Genomic DNA, 22,949 nt, shown 5'->3' on the forward strand with positions numbered 1-22,949 from the left:
TATCCTTAATCTTGCATGAATAAATTTTTACAGCTCCCATATTTGCTTAAAATCATTAAAGATACTGATGAATTTGTACACTGTATAAAGATAGCAGATAGAACTCATGAATCTGCTTTAGATTACCTCTAAAACTCTAGTAAAATTATTAATAAAGAGGTTTTTAAAAACAAACACAGGAGTTCCCATCGTGGCACAGTGGTTAATGAATCCGACTAGGAACCAGGAGGTTGTGGGTTCGATCCCTGACCCTGCTCAGTGGGTTAAGTATCCGGTGTTGCTGTGAGCTGTGGTGTAGGTTGCAGATGGTGGCTACAGCTCCAATTAGACCCCTAGCCTGGGAACCTCCACATGCCGCAGGAAGCAGCCCTAGAACAGGCATAAAGACAAAAAAAAAAAAAAAACAAAAACAAAAAACACAAACACAAAATCATAAAGAGCAAGAGAACAGTAAAGGAGACAACAGATACATATGTTGGAAGATAGGCTCCAAATGGTTGAGTGATAATCTAAGAGACCCAAGAAAGCTGAATCCTAAATGAACAGATGGAAAAACTAATAAGCTACCTGATTTTCACCATTAAGTCCCAAGAAGGCCCTGATATTAGATTACTATGATAGTGGAATAATAGGATAAAAACATGAGTTTGGGTGGAAGTGTACTTCAAAAAGAACTGGATTTCCAGATGCTGTTTCCTAATCTATTTGCAATTAGATACACTGTCCTCTTCCTCAACACATGCAAACCTTGGAGTTTACCTTTTGAAACAAAGGTAAATATAAGACCTCTGTTCTAGTTTATATCAGTAGAATGAAAATAAGAATCATGTCCTACATATGTTATATTTGTTGTCTGTCACTGTGAAACAAACCCCAACACTCAATTGCCTCAAACAACATTGATCACCTCATAGCTTCTGTAAATCTGGGAACTAGGTACAGCTTAGCTGGATTCTGTTTCATGGACACTCAGGTGCCGGAAGGAACTGTAGTCATTTCAATGCTTTACTGGCAAAGATTTACTTCCAAGCTCACTCACTTGATTGTTGGCAGGATTTGGTTGTGTGCATTCTCATAGACAGAGTCTGGTCCCATTTCCGCTCCATGTGAGTCACTTCAACATTACAGATTGCTTCACCAAAGTGAGCAAATCCAGAAGGTGAGATCATGTGCAAGCAAGACAAGAGTTAGAATCTTTTACAACCTAATTATGTTCTATAACTTTGGCCTGTTTCATTCATTAAAAGCAAGTCACTAGGTCAGGCCATACTCAGGAGGAGAGGCTTCCACAAGGATGTGACTCTCAGGAGGTAATGTCTTCATGACTGTGTATATGGAACCCCACAACTGCCAGCCTTCCTTGCTCACTCAGCTATGAAACCATGAAACAAGAACAAGACATAAAAATAGAACAGTACAAAAAAAAAGAGTTTTGAAAATTAAATATATAGTATTGAAATGAAAAACTCAAAAAAAGGGTTGATTATACAGTAAAGAAAATGAAGCAATGAGTCAAAAATCTGGGACACAGCAGAGTGAAATAAGAACTTTAGAAGACTTGTCAGAAGGTCAAACATTCTAAAATAATTTTTCTCTTCCAGAAGAATAGAAAAAAGAAAGTAAATCATCAAATAAATAATTAAAGTAAGAACATATGAAAATGAAGGACTCTAGTTGAAAAGCCTATATCCCATACCAAGTGATCAGTGAGATAGATAATACTTGGTACTTTGGGACAATAATGAAAAAGAGAAGAGTGTATTAGCTTCTGGAGAGAAGTAAAAACATTACCAAAAAATACACATAGGAAGAGTCAGGAATCAATCACTTTAAGTGTGTGAAGAGCAACACTGGATAATAGAATGCAATTGAATAATGTCTTCAAAATTCAGAAAAAATATTTCCAACCTTAAATTTTACATCTAGCTGAATTATCAACATGTGTGAAGATTGAATAAATTTATATTCTTTAGTATTTCCCATTCAACATTTCTCAGGAAGGTACTGGATGATGTGCTCTACCAAAATAAGGGTATAAACCAAGATAATGTGAGTTCAGAAAATATGTCTCCAGCACCAACATAAAGAAAAATAGAATGCTCAGAATATGTTCAAGGATGATCCCAAGATGAGATCTATATTCCAGACATGGAGGGCAAGCAGTGCTGATTGGGGAGGTAAAAAAGTTGTCAGAATAATTTCTTTCAGAAGGTAAAATTGATAGAATGCCTGATGCATTTTAATATAATGAGAATAGTAATAAAATTAATAAATTATTTGGAATTATTTTAGTGATAGGTAGAACAAGACAGTTATTCCTAAACATAGATTTAAAGAAAAGACAAGTAATTATATGCTACTTATTGAGTAACCTATTGATAGCATTCACAGAGTAATAACACTGAAAATGGTGAATGTAGATCTAATAAGAATTTTGATAAATATATGTGATGGAAGGATACAAAGGAATGGGTTTAGGGGGAATGATGAAAGAGAACAAAATCCTTTATTATTGCAAAATAATTAGATAATGTTTAAACACTAAATAAGTTGAGATGCTGAAGTATGCATATGTTTTTTAGAGAGATAGTGTTGTATACACAAATAATCTGATAAAAAGGTCAAAATTGTTGATTTTGGAGATTAAGATGTTAGCAGCAGAGATAGTGAACAACTGTTATATCAAAAAAACTTTATAGAATTATGTGTCTTTAAAATATGCCCATGTATAATGTTGATTAAAATAATACTAAAACAAAACAAAATAACATTATGTGGTTTTAAATATTTCATAAATATTTAACATATTATATGTAATATTCTTCAATTTGTATTTTTAATCTCAGCTTTGTATTATCTTTATTTTTTTTTTCTCTTTATGGCCTCACCTGTAGCATATAGAAGTTCCCAGACCACAGGTCAAATCAAAGCTGCAGCTGTGGCCTCTACTACAGCCATTGCAACACTGGATCCAAGCCACATCTGCAGCTTATGCAGTAGCATGCAACAACACTGGATCCTTGACCCACTGAGCAAGGCCAGGAATTGAAACTGCGTCTTCACAGAGATAGGACAAGGCCTGGTTCTTAACCCAATGAGCCATAATGGGAACTCCCTCAGCATTATATATATATTTTTTTTTCTTTTTTTTTTTTTTTTTTTTAGGGCCACAACTGTAGCATGTGGAGGTTCCCAGGCCAGGAGTCGAATTGAAGCTGCAGCCACTGGCCTACGCCACAGCCACAGCAACATCAGATCCAGGCCGGGTCTGCAACCTACACCACATCTCATGGCAATGCTGGATCCTTAATCCACTGAGTGAGGCCAGGGATCGAACCCACAACCTCATGGTTACTAGTCGGATTTGTTTCCTCTGCACCACAAGGGGAACTCCCTTCAGTATTATATTTTCAGCTCCTACACATGTCAATAAATATGCATCTCTTTCAATTAGTTATGTAGGTTTACAGTATTCTAATATATGGGTTAATGTGCAATTTAGTTATCCATTTTTTTTTCCACTGTTGGCAATGTAATAAAGATTCTTGCATATGTTTTGTGCGAGTTTACTGGAATGAAACTGAAGGATTGTAGAGAAAGATTTTAATCTTACCTAGATATTGCCAACTTGTTCTCTATAATGTCAGTAACATTTTTTAATTTAAAAACTCTAAATTTGACAAGAGATGAATATTGTTACCCTGTCCTTCTCCAAAGAAGGGAAGTAGTCCCTCTTTGACAACTGATTTTTGAGAAAACTATTTATTGGTAAATTCTATAATGACTTTTGTTATGTTTCCACAGTGACTTTCCTCTAAGGAGTCCATGGGTTTTCTTTTTTTCCCTCCATTTTTTTTTTTTTTTTTTGTCTTTTGGTCTTCTCCCAGGGTCGCACTTGTGGCATATGGAGGTTCCCAGGCTAGGGATCCAATCAGAGCTGTAGCCGATGACTTATGCCAGAGCCATAGCAAGGCGGGATCCAAGCTGCATTTGCGACCTACACCACAGCTCAAGGCAATGCTGGATCCTTAACCCACTGAGCGAGGCCAGGGATTGAACCCGCAACCTCATGGTTCCTACTTGAGTTCATTAACCACTGAGGCATGACGGGAACTCCTTTTTCTGCATTTTTTTTTTAATGCAACAATAAAAGAAGGAGGTCAATTAAGCAAAGTCAATAGAGGTCTAATAGGAAAATAATTGCAATTCAAAATTATTTTGTCCAGCAAAAACACTGTTCATGTGTGAAGGAACATTCAGAGTTCTGTATAGTTTTAAAAGAATAACATTCAAATACATCTTCCTCAAATAATTTCCAGGATAATTTTTTTTTTTTTTTTTTGGTCTTTGTCTTTTCAGAGCCACACCTGCGGTATATGGAGGTTCCCAGGCTAGGGGTCAAATTGGAGCTAGCTGCTGACCTATACCAAAGCCACAGCAATGTGGAATCCGAGCCGTGTCTGCAACCTACACTGCATCTGTGACCTATGCCACAGCTCCCAGCAACACAGGATCCTTACCCCACTGAGCGAGGCCAGGGATCTAACTCACATCCTCATAGATACTAGTCAAGTTCATTAACCACTGAGCCACGACAGGAACTCCCAGGATAATTTTTCCACATCACCAAGAGGTGAGTAAAATATGAACTAAGGAATGGCTATGAACATTCAACAGCTAAAAACAAAGATAAATGTGTAGAGGTACTAAAGTCTATGGGAAAGCATAGGGTTTGAATGCATATAAATATTGTAATTATAACTCTCCAAATGGAATGTTTAAGGATAAAAACATCTTAGAAGATAAATTTATTTTTAAATATGTCATTTGTGACTTTAAGATAAATATAAACTGGGGAAATGTAGAGAAGAAATGTAAGGAAAAAGTGTGAGACTAAAAATAAACAGTTTAATTTTAACATTAATATAGTCAAAGTTTTTTAAGTCAAAGTCTTTAGGTAGTCAAATTGAAAATAGCACCCTAATTTTTAAATCCCTGTTAAAGAAATAAGTCAGTAAGACAAAAGATGGAACAAAAAAGGAACTCAAAAAAGCATAAAATAAAATCATACATTGGACCAAATGTAATGTTGTTATTAAATAAATATGAGTAGCTTAAATTATTTGATTAAAAGTTAAGATACTCAAACTGAGAATCAGGGAAAACTATTTAGCATTGTTGGTTTTTGGATGATCTCCCGTAGAAAATAACCTTTCAAACACAACCTGAGGGATAAAAAAGTTTGAAAATGGTTTAGGTAATATTTGAAATAATGAAAATACAAGAGGAAATAAGAAATGAGAAAATAGAAGAATTTAGCAACGAGATGGAATGCGATATCCTTTTGACTTCTCTGCCTGTGGAGTTCCTTTTCATCCTACAACGATCTGTTTAAAAGTCACTTATTCAAGTATTTACCAATAGGCCACAATCTTAAACAATGAATGATTCTCCCCTTTATTTCTGTATTACTTCCAGGGTAGCATTTAGATTTGGTAACATTTAGGACTCTTTTTTTGTACCACATAAAGTCTTTAGTGGCAGTAAACATGCACTAGAAATTTTTGTTGCCAATGTGTACAATAATCTGAAATGTGTATATTTCAAACCATGCTTATGAATTGAGTTAAACTGATTTTTTAATCTTATCAGCCTTCTTATTCATAGATAAGGACTTTGCATAAATAGTCATACTTTGTGATTTTGTGATAGCTACTTTATGTTAGAATCAGGTCTAATTCATTATCTTTGGATATGTTAGAAGTATTTTCAAACTCTAAGATCATGGTATATTCACTAGGAATATGCTGAAAATAAAATGCTGATTTTTAAGTATCTTTGCACTTAGAAGACCCACAGATTTTCATTCTGGCAACACAAAAAAAATTCATATAATATAGATTTATAAATAAATAAATAAATACAGGATGCATTTCTCCCTATTCTTTACTTTTTCCCATCTTCCTACTAAGCAATGTTTGATGAATTATATTTTGAAATAGTGGCAAAACTGGGTAAGATACAATTTGAGGCAAAATGCTTTAAATCTTTTTAGGTTAACCTCAATGAAATCACAAAATAACTGTAATATTAGGGATTAAAACCACTTTAGTACTTGGATCTGGGTTTATGTTTGTTTGTTTTGAGTGGAATATGATTTTCCTTTTAGCTTAACAAAAATTTTTTGATGGTATCCTGAGTATCAATTTTCAAAAGAAGCCTAAATTAAAAGCAAAAAAGGTAAAACTTATTTTATTTATGAGCAACCAGAATCATTTTCACTATTTTATTTAAGCAAAAAGAAGTTAATTTACAGTTAATAACATATTTTAGAGAGACATTAAATTCTAATGAAATTGTGCATGTGTAAAATTACTATTCAAATTTGCACACAACTACTGGTAAAACTGTTCTAATTGTGTTTGCAAGTGTGGCTGAAAAAGCTCAATGCCTAATGAAGATCCATTTTCATAATTTTTACAATTTTTACTTATAGCCCCTTTTAGAACTGACTCTATTTTTTATTGTTTTCAAGTCAGTTTCAGCCTCAAAACTATAATCCAGTCTTTTCACATATGCCTTAACTTGGGAATTGCTAACTAGTGCAAGTTCATTTATTCATTCTGGTTCTTTTAGGTGTTCTAAGTTGTGGGAATTCTGCTCTGAGTTTTAAAGCACTTTCTCTGCATTCTTTCTGTCTGAATTTTGGTTCTCAGATCTGAAATAAGGAGCTCAATTAGAAAACATTTTAGGAATCCATCGTTTATATTAAAGCACAGTGATATTTCAGGTTATGCATCTACCAGAAATGAAGTATCTATAATTTGGTCAGAGGTGAAATAAAAATATTAATTGCTCCACGTTTGTTAACCTGAAGCATATAAATTAATGGTAATGTTAGCACCAAACTGAATACCTGCCCAGAGCTATAGGACATGGATATAAAAAAATCTTTTTTTTTTTTTTTTGTCTTTTCTAGGGCTGCTCCAACTGCATATGGAGTTTCCCAGGCTAGGGGGTCTAATCGGAGCTGTAGCTGCCGACCTACACCAGAGCCGCAGCAACACGGGATCTGAGCTGCGTCTGTGACCTACACCCAAGCTCATGGCAATGCCAGATCCTTAACCCTCTGAGCAAAGTTAGGGATTGAACCTGAAACCATATGGTTCCTAGTCAGATTCATTAACCACTGAACTATGACAGGAACTCCTAAAAAAGTCTTAAATGCAGACTTTGTATCTGTGAAAGAATTGATGAATATAGATAAGGCCAACTTGTAAAACAGGCAAAGATTTGTTTGTTTCTGCAGAGGCTGCTGCTTCTTTATGGAAGGCCAACTTGAAGCAAAGATGTATTCAGCTTATGATTCAAATATTTCAGAAGTTCTGAGGGAATTTACATTGACTAAGAATGTTGCTGGGAAATGACTCATCCTAAAAGAAAACTGTGACTAATTACTACTGTCTCCCAATCTTTATACTCTATTGTTAAAAAAAAAAAGTCTTCATCTACATATCAATTAACTGAAATCATATTTTTACAGTATATGTGTAGAATAATAGAATTATGTTGTCATAAGCATTATTGGTTATAGACTGTCCCCAAACCTCACTGTGTCTTCTATATTTGGAATTTATTGCAAAATATACAGAGGAAGTAATGCTGACAAAATTTCTAAATAAGCAGGTGCTGAGCTATTGTTCTTTCTACCACATATAAAATTTAACACTAGAGCTTTCTATAGACAAGTAGTCCCCAAAGTTTTTTTGATAATACATCCCTCCATTAAAAATGTTTTGGAAAATATCCTCAAACATGTTTCTTATTTAAAAATTGTTTACACATACTTTTCTTTATTAATGCATTATGTACTACATTGTAAACCAGCATAGAAATACAGAAGTATCACAAATGATTAAATTTATTTTAAAGATTTTATTAATTTAATTAATTAATTTTAAAGATTTATTAAGATTTTATTAATTACAGATGTACATTTGTACTTCAAATTGTCTTTTTGGTGATTCAGAATTTTTTTGCAAACCTCTTGTCACAACATTTGGAGCATCACTGTTTTTGTTTTGCAGGATGTCCTACCAGAAAGTTGAACTTGATTGATGAGTAGCAGTTCTGCCATTTCCTGATATTATATGTATAATATTATACTATATAGAATACATATAATACATATACATATATGTATAAATATACTAATTATATATTATCTTTAGCATATATTTATTTGGCAGAGATCTTTGTGGACCACTTGTCCATTTTGTGTGTATCATATCGTTTAAAATGATAAAACATGTAGCCTATAAGTCCTTCAACTGTGCACATGCAAACTTCAATAAGTCAGAAAGTGCTGAGCAAATAGAAGATACAGTGTGAACATCAATCTCTCCAGGACATGGAACCTCTACTCTTTACACAAGACATATCACATGCCATCTGTGACATGTGACACCCCCGCCCCCCAAAAAAAAGGGACAAAGCAAGGAAGCAGTGCCAGTGTACATATTCAAACTCTCCAAGGGATTGTCCCCAGTTTGTAGACAGTCTCCTTAGATCAATTGTCTTCCTGTTGGGGTATAGACAGCCTGAGGTTATAAGAACAAGCACAGATGGTTTTAAGGGAATTAATTTCCTGATCCTCACTTCCATATGGATTCTTTCCTAAGACTGATAATGTTCCTGAGTTAAGCAGCTTCTTTCCTACATCTCCTTTCTCTGATATATTTATCTATGTGCTATATAAAACTGAATACTTTTGGATAAACCTCTGTGAAGGAATTGGGATTGAACATGGCCAAAAGGAGTAAAGATCACACAATATTATATTTGTTCATATATTTCTTTTAAATTAGTAATATTGTGTATGTCATTATTACATTTAGATCTCATTGGATGTAATTAAAAGACTGACATAACTTGTCCATTTAAAAATGGCGGTATTTAATGAGACAAAATTTCAAAAGTTTTAGCTATTTAAATTGTTAGAATTCAGTTCTAACTTTCTGAAAACTTTCTTGAAAATACTTATTTTATTCTAAATTATTGTAGGGCTATATGGGGGAAAAATACTTTTAAAAGACACTGCTTTTACTGGACACTTATTATAGCATTGGCCTATGTTGAAGTTAATATTTTTGAATGATAAGATCCAGTCAGATTTTAGCTACCAGGTAATAATGTCCTAGTAGGAGAGAGAGGAGGGGTGGGGAGAGACAGAGAGAGAGAGAATAAATATGAGTGAATGATGGGGGGTTTTAGATCTAATATAAAACTAATACTTCTATGATAGGTTTCATTACTGACATGTCTACATGGAATCAACAATCATTCTGTGTAGTGGTTCCTAGATCTTGCTAATGGATCATGTATTAGATGATAGTCTTCTATGTCAAAGTAAATTTTTTTTAATTGGAACTCCTGATATATTTGATCAATGTGTGCCTAGCATATTTTTCCCACCCTTCCACTTTTTTTTTTTTTGGCCACATCCACAGCACATGGAAGTTCCTGGGCCAGGGATCAAACCTTCACCACAGCAGTGACTCAAGCCATTGCAACGACAATGACAGATCCTTAACCTACCGTACCATAAGAGAACTCCCAAAGTGAGTATTATTTAAAGTAATTGTTTTGGTATAATTATTACTACCGATACTACTACTATTATTCTTCCTGCACAGGTGTTTGGGGCATAGGAAAACCTACCAATTCTTCCTGGATCATCATGGGCCACAGCTCATAGGTCAGGTTTGTAAGGCTGAATGTGACTTTCACCTCCATTCTGGATATGCGGACCATCACTACATTATCTTTAAATAACTTTTTAATGGTAAAATCCCACTTTCTTTTTTCTTTTTCTTTCTTTCTTTTTTGCCTCTTTTTGTCTTTTCTGGGGCCGCTCCTGTGGCATATGGAGGTTCCCAGGCTAGGGATCTAATCTGAGCTGTTGCAGCTGGCCTACACCAGAGCCACAGCAATGTGGGGTCCTAACTTAGTCTGCAACCTATGCCACAGCTCATGACAATGCCAGATCCTTAACCCATTGAGCAAGACCAGGGATCGAACCCACAACCTCATGGTTCCTAGTCAGATTCATTAACCACTGCACCACAATGGGAACTCCTAAAATCCCACTTTCATCATTGATGCTTTCAAATAATTCCAGGTAGCAAGGTGCTATTTTCATAACACCTCTGCCTCAAATTAAGAGGAAAACCTCATTTTAAGCTCTCATTTCTAATTAGTAAGAAAAGTTTTTCAATAAATAAAAATCACACAGATGCATACACATATTGCATTTTAGAATGAGGACATAATGAACCAGCATTATTCACTTAGGGAACATGAACAAAATAAATGATTAAAAATAATCCCATTATCCAAATGCCATGATCTCCAGTGCTGTACTCCATGAGTGGGTAGAAAACCAGAAAATATGAAGTACATTTCAAAAGGTAATACTTTAGTAAAAGATGGAACATTTTGTTATGAAGACTTTGCCCTAATGATGTTTACTAAAAAGGTTTTGGATAATGATGACACTTTTATATTTATTTTAACAGAAATATGAAAATAACAATAGCATTGATATGTTTATGTTTTCTTTGTGCTATTTCCTCTATATATGTTATTATTCCTTTTAATATGTATGTTCTTTTGACTACATTTCCTTTGTGCTCCCAACTTATATCTAATGAGCATGCATCTCTGACTATATTTTCTCTGTTTTGCTTTTCTTCCTGTTCACACAACTGGACTTTGTTTTCCAGGCTCCTTTTCAGTGATGTGTAGCCACTTGACTGAGGTCCAACTAATTGAATAGGAAGTAATCAGCTCCTTTCCTGGAACAAACAATAAATACATTCCCTTCTCAATGCCTGGGCTATGCACTTACCATCAGTTAGCTGAATGGAGAGAAATTCAGGGACCTGGAGGCAAGCAAGACCATTATCTGGAAGAATCCTGTGGTCCAGATGACTGTGTAGAGCAGGACTCCCAGAAGGGTGTGTCCCCTCTATGATGTAAAGGAGAAATCAACTAACTGTGCAACCGATGAGCTTTAGCAGTTTCTTTGTGAAATCAGTTAGCCTACTCAGGCCAATGCATCAGTCTATGGGTGCCTTTGACCCAGAGTTAATTAACACAACTTTACCACAGGTGCTCATCATATCAAGCCTTCTTCTCATGCCAGGATAAATTTTATATCAAACAACTGTTGAATAGCTGTTAACTTCTAAATTATTGCTCTGGGTCTCTATTCTATTATAGTTCTCGTTATGACCCTAATTCTCTCCATATATTAATGTTTGTTTTACTCACTTCCTTGTTCATGTATCCCTCACCTTGGAGTCCCTGCCTTTTTCTCTCTACAAAAATCTCAACTTTCCTTCCAGTTCTTGGTAAAATTGTGGACTCTCTCTAAGCCTTTCCTGACTATCCCCATCCTTTTATCATGTTAGCCCCTCCTCCACAAAACCCCAGACCCTTTTCCTGTCATACCAACCTTCACTCACATTGTCCTACCTGCTCTTTTTCTGATAAGCTTATTTCCCCTAGTGCTTCTGCCTTTGTTTATCCATATTCCTGAAACTCTTTTAACCCTAAAAATCCTCATAGTTTTCACCCTTATGTCATTCAGTTCTCTTACTAGGTGCCATCTCTCAGAACTGATTTCCCTGATTGCCCAGTTTAAAATAGTTTTCTCAAAGACCGTCACTCTGCATCCCCTTATTTTGCTATATTTTTCCCCTAGTGTTTACAATCTTATCTTATATCTGATATGTCTGTTTGTTAATTTTCTATTACTTTCCCTAGGATGAGCTTGCCCAGAGTAGGAGATTGATCTGTGTACTATGCTTTATATCTAGCACCTAGAACAGTGCCTGATATAACGGGCTCAATAAGCATCTGTTCAATAAAGAAATGAATCAATGAAGTACCCTTCTGAAATCTTATATTAATGGTGGTTAAAATCAAAACCTCTTTTGGCACCTTTCACATGCATTGCCTCATGTGAGCCTCTCTCTCTCAAACTCACTCTCACTCTCTCTCCCTATGTCTTTTTCACATATTTGATCACTTATAGATGAACACAATAAAGCTCTAAATTACCCTTTATAAAACTGCAGTGGTAGACTCACAACCCATGACCTTTGATATGGACCTTGAATGATTAGCACACCAATATACACATACCACCAGACAGTAGGCAGATTCAGTCTTAAATATAATTCCTAATTATTACCTCTTTAGTATTTGCCCATTATGTTAATACGTTGTGCATCATTATAACCACATGGTGATGTTACTGAAAGAAAAGATCGTATCTTAACATTATGGTAAGAGATTACATTTGCTCAAATATTACCATTAATTTACACACCTATTGATTTATTTGCTCAGAGAATAAATTCCTCATAGCTTAACATGGTATTATTTAAAATATTTGCTTTAAGTAAAACACGATTCCTTGATTGCCTACGATATATGTTGATATACGTTCTACACATTAAGAACAATTTTCTAGCTGTTGTTTAACTAAAATATACACATAATGAAACAATGGCAGTGTTTTAGGTTCTGTGGACAGCGAATAAAAATTCAAAGCTCTTGTTCTCTGGCATATTTACTTTGTCTGAAGTGAATACTATTTAAATAAATTCATTGAATAAATACATGACTAAATGGAATTTTGTCATGTCTTTTCTTTCTTTGAGCGACACACCATGTGCCACAAAATGCTGCTACCTTTCACACATTGGGTGGCCTTCATTTATATTTGGACATATTTTTTCTCATGCAAAATGTTCTCAAATAGTTATAAAGCAGGAAAAAAGAATAATTTAACATGGCAATAATTTATTCTGCACTTCTTAAACAAAGAAATTGCAGTCTTTCCTCTAATGAATCATGTAAACTATGTGTAGGGTTTACATCAAAATATAATGTTTACGTTGAAGAACAATAGAAAGCTCTTCTAGGGACTGGCCTGCTTGAGATTTCTTACATACTTATACACTCTGCTTTTGGATTGCAGAATCATGTGCTTTTAGATTCTGAGGGATGGTTTCTCTAATTAGCTTTTGCTAGGACAGCGCTAAAACCTTTAGCCATTCAAGATGTTTCCTAATCACCTTTTCAAAAGGAAAAAGTGACTATGCATTTTCTTAATCTTTGATTTCAATTATTAATTTTACTTGAGATATTTTCCACTGAGTCAGGAACGTATTCCAAGATCAGTTTTTCTAAAGTAACACCCTCTTTTGCAACTCCTATCCCCACACTCTCCTTCATTTCCCTTCGCAGCACTGATGCCACGTGATATACATTAACGACTTTATTTTCTTATTCTGTCTTCCTCTTCTAGACTGATAAGCTCCCTGAAACCAGGCACTTCTGTCACTGAGTTTTTAAAAATCATTTTATCCCTATGTCCTAGCAAATAGTATGATCCATCAACATTTTTTGAATGAATGGATAAATAAATGAATTCATGTTTCACTTCTAATTCATTGTGTTTCAGATGTATTTGGCACAGAAAATTAACTATGTTGAACCTACCAAGTTTCAAGAAGATTCATCACACTTTTTGCTACTTCAATCCAAAACGAAAACTGTTACACATATTTTTTTAAATGATAAAAAATGGAGCATAAACCTATCCTTTAATTACTTAGTTGTATAATCTTAAAATTTAAATATAAATGAATCCATTCATTTTTTAATATTCTTTAAAGTCACATGTCATAGTTTATTCCTGTTCTGTCACGTACTTTTCTGGCAAAGATGATTTGAGTTCTCATTTAGAAACACTGGCAACTTATTTTAAAATAGTCTATTTGTTCTCTTCTAGTTAGATGTGCGAGACACAGAAATAGAACATTGTGTGATGGAGCAGATGCTGTAGCAATGGTGAGTTTATATGAGGATGCTGATGACAGATGCTACCTTATAGCACTAGCCAATGAAAAAGTATGGGTATTATACTACTTACAATTACTCAAAAGAGCTGGCCTTTGGGCAATCCCAACTGCACAGTCTCACTCACATGTACTGTAAGTGATTCTGTGTTATGGCTATAAAACAAATGCAAAATCAATTTAAGAGGAAATAATGAAAAAATATTTTAAGGCAGGTAGTATGAATCACTGTAGTTTTTTTTTTTTTTTTTTTTCTTTTTTTTAGAGAAGTGCTTTATTTTCTATGGCAAGAAGAGGGAAGCTAAAAACAAAACTTACTCAGAACAGAACTCACTGGAGAGAGTTATGTAACTTTGAAAATTAATCCAGAACAGGAGTTCCCATCATGGCGCATTGGAAATGAATCTGACTAGGAACCATGAGGTTACAGGTTCAATCCCTGGCCTTGCTCAGTGGGTTAAAGATCCGGCGTTGCTGTGAGCTATGATGTAGGTCGTAGATGTGGCTCAGATCTGGCATTGCTGTGGCTGTGGCTGTGGCCGACAGCTACAGCTCCGATTAGACCCCTAGCCTGGGAACCTCCATATGCAGCAGGTGAGGCCCTAAAAAGGCAAAAGACAAAAAAAAAAAAAAGAAAATTAAACCATAACACACTTTTAAAGAGAGAAGATATTAGCTATAATGATAGGAAGTATGTTTACTGGGATTATTTCCCCCTTTTCTGAATAATTAACAAATATGAACAGTTGAAATCCTATTAAAATGGGGGGCCTCCAATTATTTTGTTAGTAAGGAATTGTTTTATTCTACACCACTAAAGATAAATGTGTATTTCACTTAAAGTATTTTTATTTAGACAGTTTGAATATAGTAGTATTTATCATAGGATATTTTTGAATCTGCATACACAAAATAATTAAACTGAAAATTAGTCAATATATTTTTGTTGTCTTATGGTCCTCAAGTCTTCCATTTCTAGTATTGATTATTTCAGCAACAGAGGTAACTCAAATGAGCAAATTATGTTGGCCTTGTTCCACTATGTCAGGTTTGGGGAGGCCCTAAAGAGACAAGAATGGGTGCAGGGACTGTGTGAGAGATGATCCCAGAAAGTACAAGTAAGAAGATGTGAGGCAGGAAAGAGAAGCTTGGGTTAATGATGTTACTGCTGCAAGCTAGGGGCACTTGGTCTTCTAAGGACTGTCTGGAAAACTATATGGAACAAGCTTTAGAATCATCCCTCCAGGAAAGGGAAATCTTGCTATTATTCATTGACTATTCCATTCCTCATTGTTTCAAGGTTAACTCAGGGATATTAACTCCCTAAAACTTATAAGCTGTTTGTAATTGTGTCCAAGTAAGTTCTTAGGACCAATAAAGTCTTTAGCAATACTGTATTGTATTCTTAAAATTTGCCAAGCGTTTCCTGTTGTCCTGCAGCAGAAACGAATCTGACTAGTATCTATGAGGATGTGGGTGTGATCCCTGGCCTCTCTCAGTGGGTCAGGGATTCAGCATTGCCATGATGCAGCTTGGATCCTGTGATGCACCTTGGATCCCGCATTGCAATGGCTGTGGTGTAGGCTGGCAGCTGTAGCTCCAATTTGATCCCTAGCCTGGGAACTTCCATATGCTGCGGGTGCAGTCCTAAAGTGCAAAAAAAAAAAAAAAAAAAAAAAAAAAAATGCCAAAAGGGTAGATCTTGTGTTAAATTTTCTTACCATGATGCACACACAAATCATCATCATCATCAAGGGAATGGGAGGAAACTTTGGGAAGTAATAAATCTGTCTACGGCATTAACAGCAGTCAGAGATTATTTCAAGGGTCGAAACTCAAGGAGTTGCATACATTAAGTGTGTGCAGTTTGTAAAATGTCAATCATACCTCAGTCAAGTGACTTTTTAAAAAAATCCTCAGAAGGCAAAAGGAAAGGTTAAATGAAAAGCCAAGGTAGGCTAGGAACTGTCAACTAAAACTGCTGGTGAACCCAGTTGGGGTGAAAATATATATGATGAAGAATCAGTGGCATCTACTACAGAGGTTGTCTTTGTGTGTCATGCATCAAGATTAATGACTGTGTGTGTAATGACTGTGTGTGTGTGCATGTGTGTGCTATATCTTTGTGTTCATATATAATTTAATTTTGCTCTAATACATACATTTGTTGAAGACATAAAAATCATTGCTAGTAAGTTTCTAGAAATTAATGAGTTCCACACAAAGGGTAGCATATGAGACTAGCTCTTGATATGTTAATTTCGCTACTATTAACCTAATATTTCCTTCTTATTATATAAGTATAATATTTGTATAGAAGGGGTTCTTAAAAACTGAGTTATCAGAAACATCATCAGTGAATATAAAGGTGTTTTTCATTTTAATTAATTCTGTCCTGTATTCCTTAAAATTTCCTCTCTTAAAATTCCCTGCAAAGAATTTCCTCTTTATAAAATAAAGAGGATTAAATTTAAATGAGCTTAATTGCCATGGAGCTTAGTATCAAAAACTAGATTTTTATCTGCCAATTTAGAATATATTTTTATTTTCCTATATTTACCTTAAGACAGGTTTTTTTTTTTTTGGCTTGTGTCAAGGGTCAGGGAGAAAAGAAAAAAATAACTTGCTAATTTCTTTAGAGCAAAAAAAGCATCAGTATAAACTTGAACTGTTTCCAGATCTGCTTTCTGCCATCTCTAGAATACTTGCAGTCTAAGCTCATATAAATGCCACTGAGTGAAGGGAAAAGGTCAGGAAAAAGCTTGGGGCTGCTCCTTTGTTCAACTTTCAGTCATGCTAATCTGTATACAGGCCTATCCCTTGAGGCCTTGAGCTCTTCCTTGAAATTCTCTGCTTCAGTTTCATTCAATTCTAGTGAAAGATTATTTTCTGAAACTCTAGGATATATTGACGGTCAGAGTCAAAGCTAAACAGGTAATGCCACCAGGTCCTTTCCAATAATAGATACAAATGTACTCTGAGACATAGGACTTTCCTCATATTCTTTTCTTTTAATATCAACGATATAAGAAAAAGTAACTATATTCTTCCTGTGTTCCTCACAATCAACAGGGTAATCACTTTTTCTAAATAATACCAAAGCTTCTAATCAAGTGACCAGAACTTAATGTTTTGAAAAATTACCAGTAGTTTCTAAAAATATATTAGAGATAGGAGTTTCTGTTATAGACATTTTGTACATATCCAGATGATTCCTTTCCTATTGTCCCCAGGCCAACATTAGATTATTTTAAACAAATCTTGTGTCCAAAGTGTACATGCAAAGAACTGAAAGATTCAAATATAATATCAGCCAGGTAACATGCAACTCAAAAAAAAAAAAAGAAAAAAAACCCCAAAGGGTTAAAACAATTCCACCTAAAACATGTAACAGCTAAAGCTGAGATTGAGTCGTAGTCCTCAGGGACAGAGAGAATTAAAATACAAATACAAAACTGTCCAGGAAGCAGGAGGTGTATAACCAGGATACAACCAGGGAATAATTGGAAAAAGTCAAGATCAAATGAAGTGGTACCTTGAGCATAGGTAGGAAAGGACATACAGGGTTTACCACCTGCTTTTTTCAGTGACTGAACTTGCTGATGCATCATCTTAAAATACAGGAGAGGAATTCCCCTTGTGGCTCAGCGAATCGGACTAGTAACCTTGAGGACGCAGTTTGATCCCTGGCTTCACTCAGTGGGTTAAGGATCCGGCGTTGCCTTGAGCTGCGGTGTAGGTCACAGAGGCAGCTTGGATCCCACATTGCCATGGCTGTGGTGTAGGCTGGCAGCTGTAGCCCTAGCCTGGAAACCTCCATATGCGGTGGGTACAGCCCTAAAAAACAAACCAACCAACCCCAGGAGAATTGAGATGGAAAAATTGGGAGATTCTAAATAATTCATGAAAGAATGTGGGGATTTTGGGAGTTTGAGATTATTTAGAAACCCAGTGAATGAACCGAAACAATGGTTTGACTTACAGTCACGGAATCTCTTCCTCTGGGAGACTATACTTTTTCTACTTTTCTGGAAGCCTACATTGGCTTTCCTAGAAACAAATCCATTAAAAGTTAGACTGGAAATGAAGCCTAAGTGGGGTTCTATGACTTTCTGATATTCAAAATTCTAGGACCCAGTGTTCTTCACTGGAGAATAGGGTTCATTTAAGAATTTTTCTGTAGTACTTTTACTCTCATGGAAGAATGAAATCTCTGCTCATATCTTTTACTGTAAAATTGTTTTTAAGCTCTAATAATGGGTGCAGGAAACCAGCAAAAATGATCTTTAATAAGCACCTCTTTGGGTTAAAATTTGAATTCATTAACCTATGGCCATTATAGTTGCTATAGCTTCTAGTTAAAACTATAACATGTCATGCTTTTAATAAATATTAAACATATCATGTGGAATGGGTGAATAGAAACATTTTAATGAATTCATAAACAACACAACCAATATAGAACAACAATTTAATGAAATTAAATGTGAAGATATATTCCAATGAGAAAAAACAAACAAACAAACAAAAAAACACAACTCATTGGGGAAGTCAAATGTGTGAAGCCTGGTACTATTATATATAAAAGCAAAACAGAAATTTAGCACACCCACTGTATATCACTGTGATGGTTAATTTTATGACTCAGTTTGTCTATGCTATGGTGCACATGTGTTAGGTCAAACATTAGTCTAGACATTTCTGTGCAGGTATTTTTTAATGTGACTGACTTTTAAGTTAGTAGGATTACCCTCTACGATGTGGGTGGACCTTACGATCAGGTGAAGGCCTTAAGAGAAAAAGACGAGGTCCTCTGAAGGAGAAGAAATTCTGCCTCTGGAATCCCTTAGGACTCAAGATTTTCCTGTGTCTCTGACTTCCTGGCCTGCCCTGCAGATTTCAGACTTGCCAGTCACCACGGTTGCCTGAAACAATTCCTTAAAATCTCAGTCCATCTGGGGATTCAGATGTTGACATCTTGGGGAGAACTTTATTCAGCCTACACACACATCCACATGCAAATTCATGGACTAAGATATTTTCTTTATGAAGACTGATAAAGAGGAGCCAAAGAAATAGAGAAAAAGAAAAAAGAGAAAAACAGACACTTTTGCCATGTTAACCAAAGGTGGTTACCTTGCAACAGGGCACTTTTCATATAACTACTCGTCTGCTAATAGACATTGTACACATGCTGCTTGAAGATGCTAATCATACTTCCCTGCAAAATTCTTGGCAGATCTGAATTCAGTTAAGTGAAGTTTTCTCTCATTTTCAAGAGCATTTCTAAGTAGAATGCACAGGCTGAACTTAACATCCTCTGCTCATACTCAGCTTTGGAAACTTGCCTATACTCTTCAGATGAAAATTTGGAACATGTTCCAGGATTTCCCAGACTATTCAAGTATACGCACTGACATTCCAATAAGACCACCTGCATACACATATGCTACTGTGGATAGTATTTTATTTAATTTTTTTACTAATGACTATTGAATGGCTAGTGAGTGCCAAGTATACTAGAGACAGTGTTCACTCGCAGTAAAAAATTGATATTCTGGAGTTCCCAGCTATAGTGGCATGGGTTGCTGTGGAGGTGTGGGTGTGATCCCTGGCCCAGCACAGTGGGTTAAAGGATTTGGCATTGCTGCAGCTGTGGCTAGGTCACAGCTGTGGCTTGGATTCAATCCCTGGCTCAGAAACTTTCATATGCCTTGGGTGTGGCATAAAAAAAGTTTATATTCTATAGGATTTGACCAAAAACCATGGGACATATGTATGTGTGCACGCACACACACACACATTCAATTCTAAGATGCCACTGATTGTAAAATACAGAATTATTTTATGCAACAATAGAAAATTAAAAACTGAAATTAAAAAGAAATTAAAGTCTTCTCTGGAAAATTTAACTTATTTTATGCGGTTGATATTTAACCTGTGCCAGGCCCTCTGGGGGTGCTCAATATTAATGATGCTACTGATCATGGTGAGTGCATATCAATGCTTTAGAGCCTTTGAAATATCGCATATTTGAAATCTATATGTGTGTGTGTGTATTCAACACATAAAATCACATTTTTCAAATAAATCTTAGAAATGTAAAATAAAAGCTAATTAGCCTTACTTCAATCATTGTTGTTGATCATATATATAAATCACCCAATTTATTCATTTATTTTGAACTTATTTTAGTAATTTATAATTTTAGAATGCAACATGATAACATATTTATAGATAATAGCAGAAGAGTAGGGAGCAAAATTAATTTCATTGGTTTCTAGTTCCTGAGCCCTTAAACTGTGATTTCTCAAGTCTAAATTCTAGAATCTTTAATTTCAAGTCAACTCTGTTTAGGAAAACAAACAAAGAAACCCAACTGAAGAGGGTAATAAAAGACATAGGGTTATTTGTGTTAGAGGATTTATTAACCTAACATGACTAATTAATTAGATTTGATGGTCTCTGTTTCACAAAGAAAGAGTGAAAGAGATGGGATTATTTCCTATGAAAAGAGCAGTCTCTCTTGTGGCTCTCACTATTGTTACCATCAGTATGCCCGTGAGCACCTATCAGGAAAAATTACACAGGGAACAATAAGGAGATAATTTAATGTTATATGTCAGGTAAGCTTCTCTGGGAGGTATGATGGAACTACAGGAAGACATTAGACAGGAAAAACAAAGAGAATATTTAGATTGGTAGATAAAATGCTAATCCATTGTCAGAAAGGTCACGTTCACAGTCAGCAACTGTTCAAATAGAAGCTATAAAGCAAAGCTCAGCTAACTCTTCTGTAAAGAACCAGACAAAAATATTTCTAGCTTTGTGATCCATATGGTCTGCATAGTAACTAATGAAGTCTCCCATTGTTGCATGAAAACAGCCAGAGACCATATGTGAATGAATGGGTATGGCTGTGTTCTAAAAAACTTTATTTATAAAAACAAGGGAGGGTTAGATTTAGACTTCATACTTGAGTTTGACAATTTGTGCTTTAAATGATTTAGATGAAAGTGAGCTATATTCAAATAGATGTGAGAGCCAGAAGGGTGAGCAAGCCATTGCAGTAAGTGATCAAATTGCCTAGGCAGTAATGATTCTCAGAATCATATCTTACTTCTGAGTGAGCTATCAGGTTTGGCCTGGGAGGTTTTCTGAATGGGGTTGAAAGGGAAGGGCTAACATTTAGGATTAGACTCAACCCTATGTCCAGGACAGATGAAGAGAGCAGTGAGTCCACTAGAATACACTGAGTATAACGGCTGATGGGGAGGAGGGAGATACACTATGGTAACTACAGCTATGTTTATTTCAGATCCAGCCCCCTGCTAACACCATATACTAATCAAACATACTTGTTTGGAAATTGTTTCAAGAATTAGGTGGAACTGAGCCTTTATAATTTAAAGACTACACATTATGGTTTGCTATTGAATTTTGAAAATATATATAATAGTGCCTGGCACAAACAGGCATTCAATGACTTTTTTGTCATGTGCCTAACACCTGACAGCTATTAAAGCTCTTTCCAGTAGAAGTTAGTAAATTAATACCACATCTTTCTTAACATTTACTCTCTTTATAATACCATACATAAAACTTTGCTGATTAGATGACATCTTGCAGTTTCTGTTGTATTTGTTGTCACTTTAATTCCAAACCATATTACTTTTCATATTTTTATATTCAAAAATTTAATTCTGAGTAAAGAATGTAATAGTAAAAAACATCCTAGATGATGAAGGATATGGTGCAGTTGGTCTATTGATTGATAGTATAAAACAGTGGTGAGCATTGGAATTTAATTTTTCATCTCCTCCTATCACTCCGTCTTAAGACATTTGTTTCACCCTCCATGATGAAATAGCAGATTGATTAAGTTCTACTTTAAATAAGCTTTGACTTAGAGGGGAAGTCAGCCTTGCTGAAGGAACTCCTGAGCAGGAAAAAAAGAATTCCAGGACATTAGAGGGCAAATTGAGTATTTAAAGAATCATTCAAAGGACAATCCTTGGTAAGGAGTAAGCATCAGAGTAAGCAATTTTTATCTATATTAAAAAAAAATGAGCAGAGTTGACTCAGGCAGGAACTGAATATGTCATTTTATAGTCTCAATATAACAAAAATGAAACATGTGTCACTAATCCACCTTGCCAGCTTATACAGCTTTTGAGAGTGAAAGGTTCTCAGTAATAACATTAATTATTATTAAATATTACTAGCTTAGAGTTGCAGGGAATATAAACACCATTACTTACAGCCTCTTGGTAAAATGTACTTTAATTTTTTTAGGGCATTTTAGATTTGTCTATCAATTGCTAACACAACATATTGTAGAATTGCCATTTAATAATTTTTAGAACTATCTGGTGCAAGCCAGTCTTTCTTAAGTGGCACATGTTCCATTTTCTGTCTTTTCCTCATTTTTACCACCTGCTAGCAAAGTTTTAGGCAACAAAACAGCAGTGTTCTCAGCAGACAGAAGTGTCTCCTCCAAAATGGTAGCTATTCAGATGGTTCACAATAAGGCAAAACCTTTAAGACTATGAAAAATGCCTTTTATTTCCTTGTTTTTGTTCTTTTTTTGCTTTTTAATATTCAAACACTGGATTGTAAAGGTGACTATATGTGAACATATAGGCATATATTTTAAAAATATCAGAGTTGAATTAAATACCCCTTTGTCTGTCTGTCTGTCTGTCTGTCTATCTATCTATCTATCGACTACATTCTCTGATATCCAAAAATTAACTATCCTTTGGCATTATTTTGTGGTTCCTGGTTTTCTAATTGTTGTTTCCTCTTGCAAATAAATGTTTTTTTTATTCCAGGTGGTAAGTGTTCAGGCTGTTCTAACTAAATATCATAGACAGGGTGTTTTATAAACAAGAGATATTTATTTCTAACAGTGCTGGAAGCTGAGAAGCCCAAGATCAAGGTGCCAGCAGATTTGGTGTCAAGTAAGACCCTCTTCCTTGTTCAGAGACAACTGTCTTTGCACTATATGCTCAT

General features: G+C 35.1%; 1 protein-coding gene across 1 annotated transcript in view; it reads left to right on the top strand.

The window, feature by feature from the left end:
• LOC106504681 (uncharacterized) overlaps positions 1 to 22,949 on the top strand; it is an 86,842-nt gene that overhangs the window by 11,134 nt on the left and 52,759 nt on the right. The window contains exons 4-5 of the mRNA XM_084971124.1: positions 9,696 to 9,757; positions 13,868 to 13,926. Coding sequence (XP_084827250.1) covers positions 9,696 to 9,757; positions 13,868 to 13,926 — 121 coding nt within the window. The remainder of the gene's footprint in view (positions 1 to 9,695; positions 9,758 to 13,867; positions 13,927 to 22,949) is intronic.

The sequence above is a fragment of the Sus scrofa genome, chromosome 8 (assembly GCF_054392235.1).
Source record: "Sus scrofa isolate SSC_HxYL_T2T_F1_AM1 chromosome 8, Sscrofa_HxYL_maternal_Yorkshire_Landrace_v2.0, whole genome shotgun sequence".
In the NCBI taxonomy this organism is placed as follows: Eukaryota; Metazoa; Chordata; class Mammalia; order Artiodactyla; family Suidae; genus Sus; species Sus scrofa.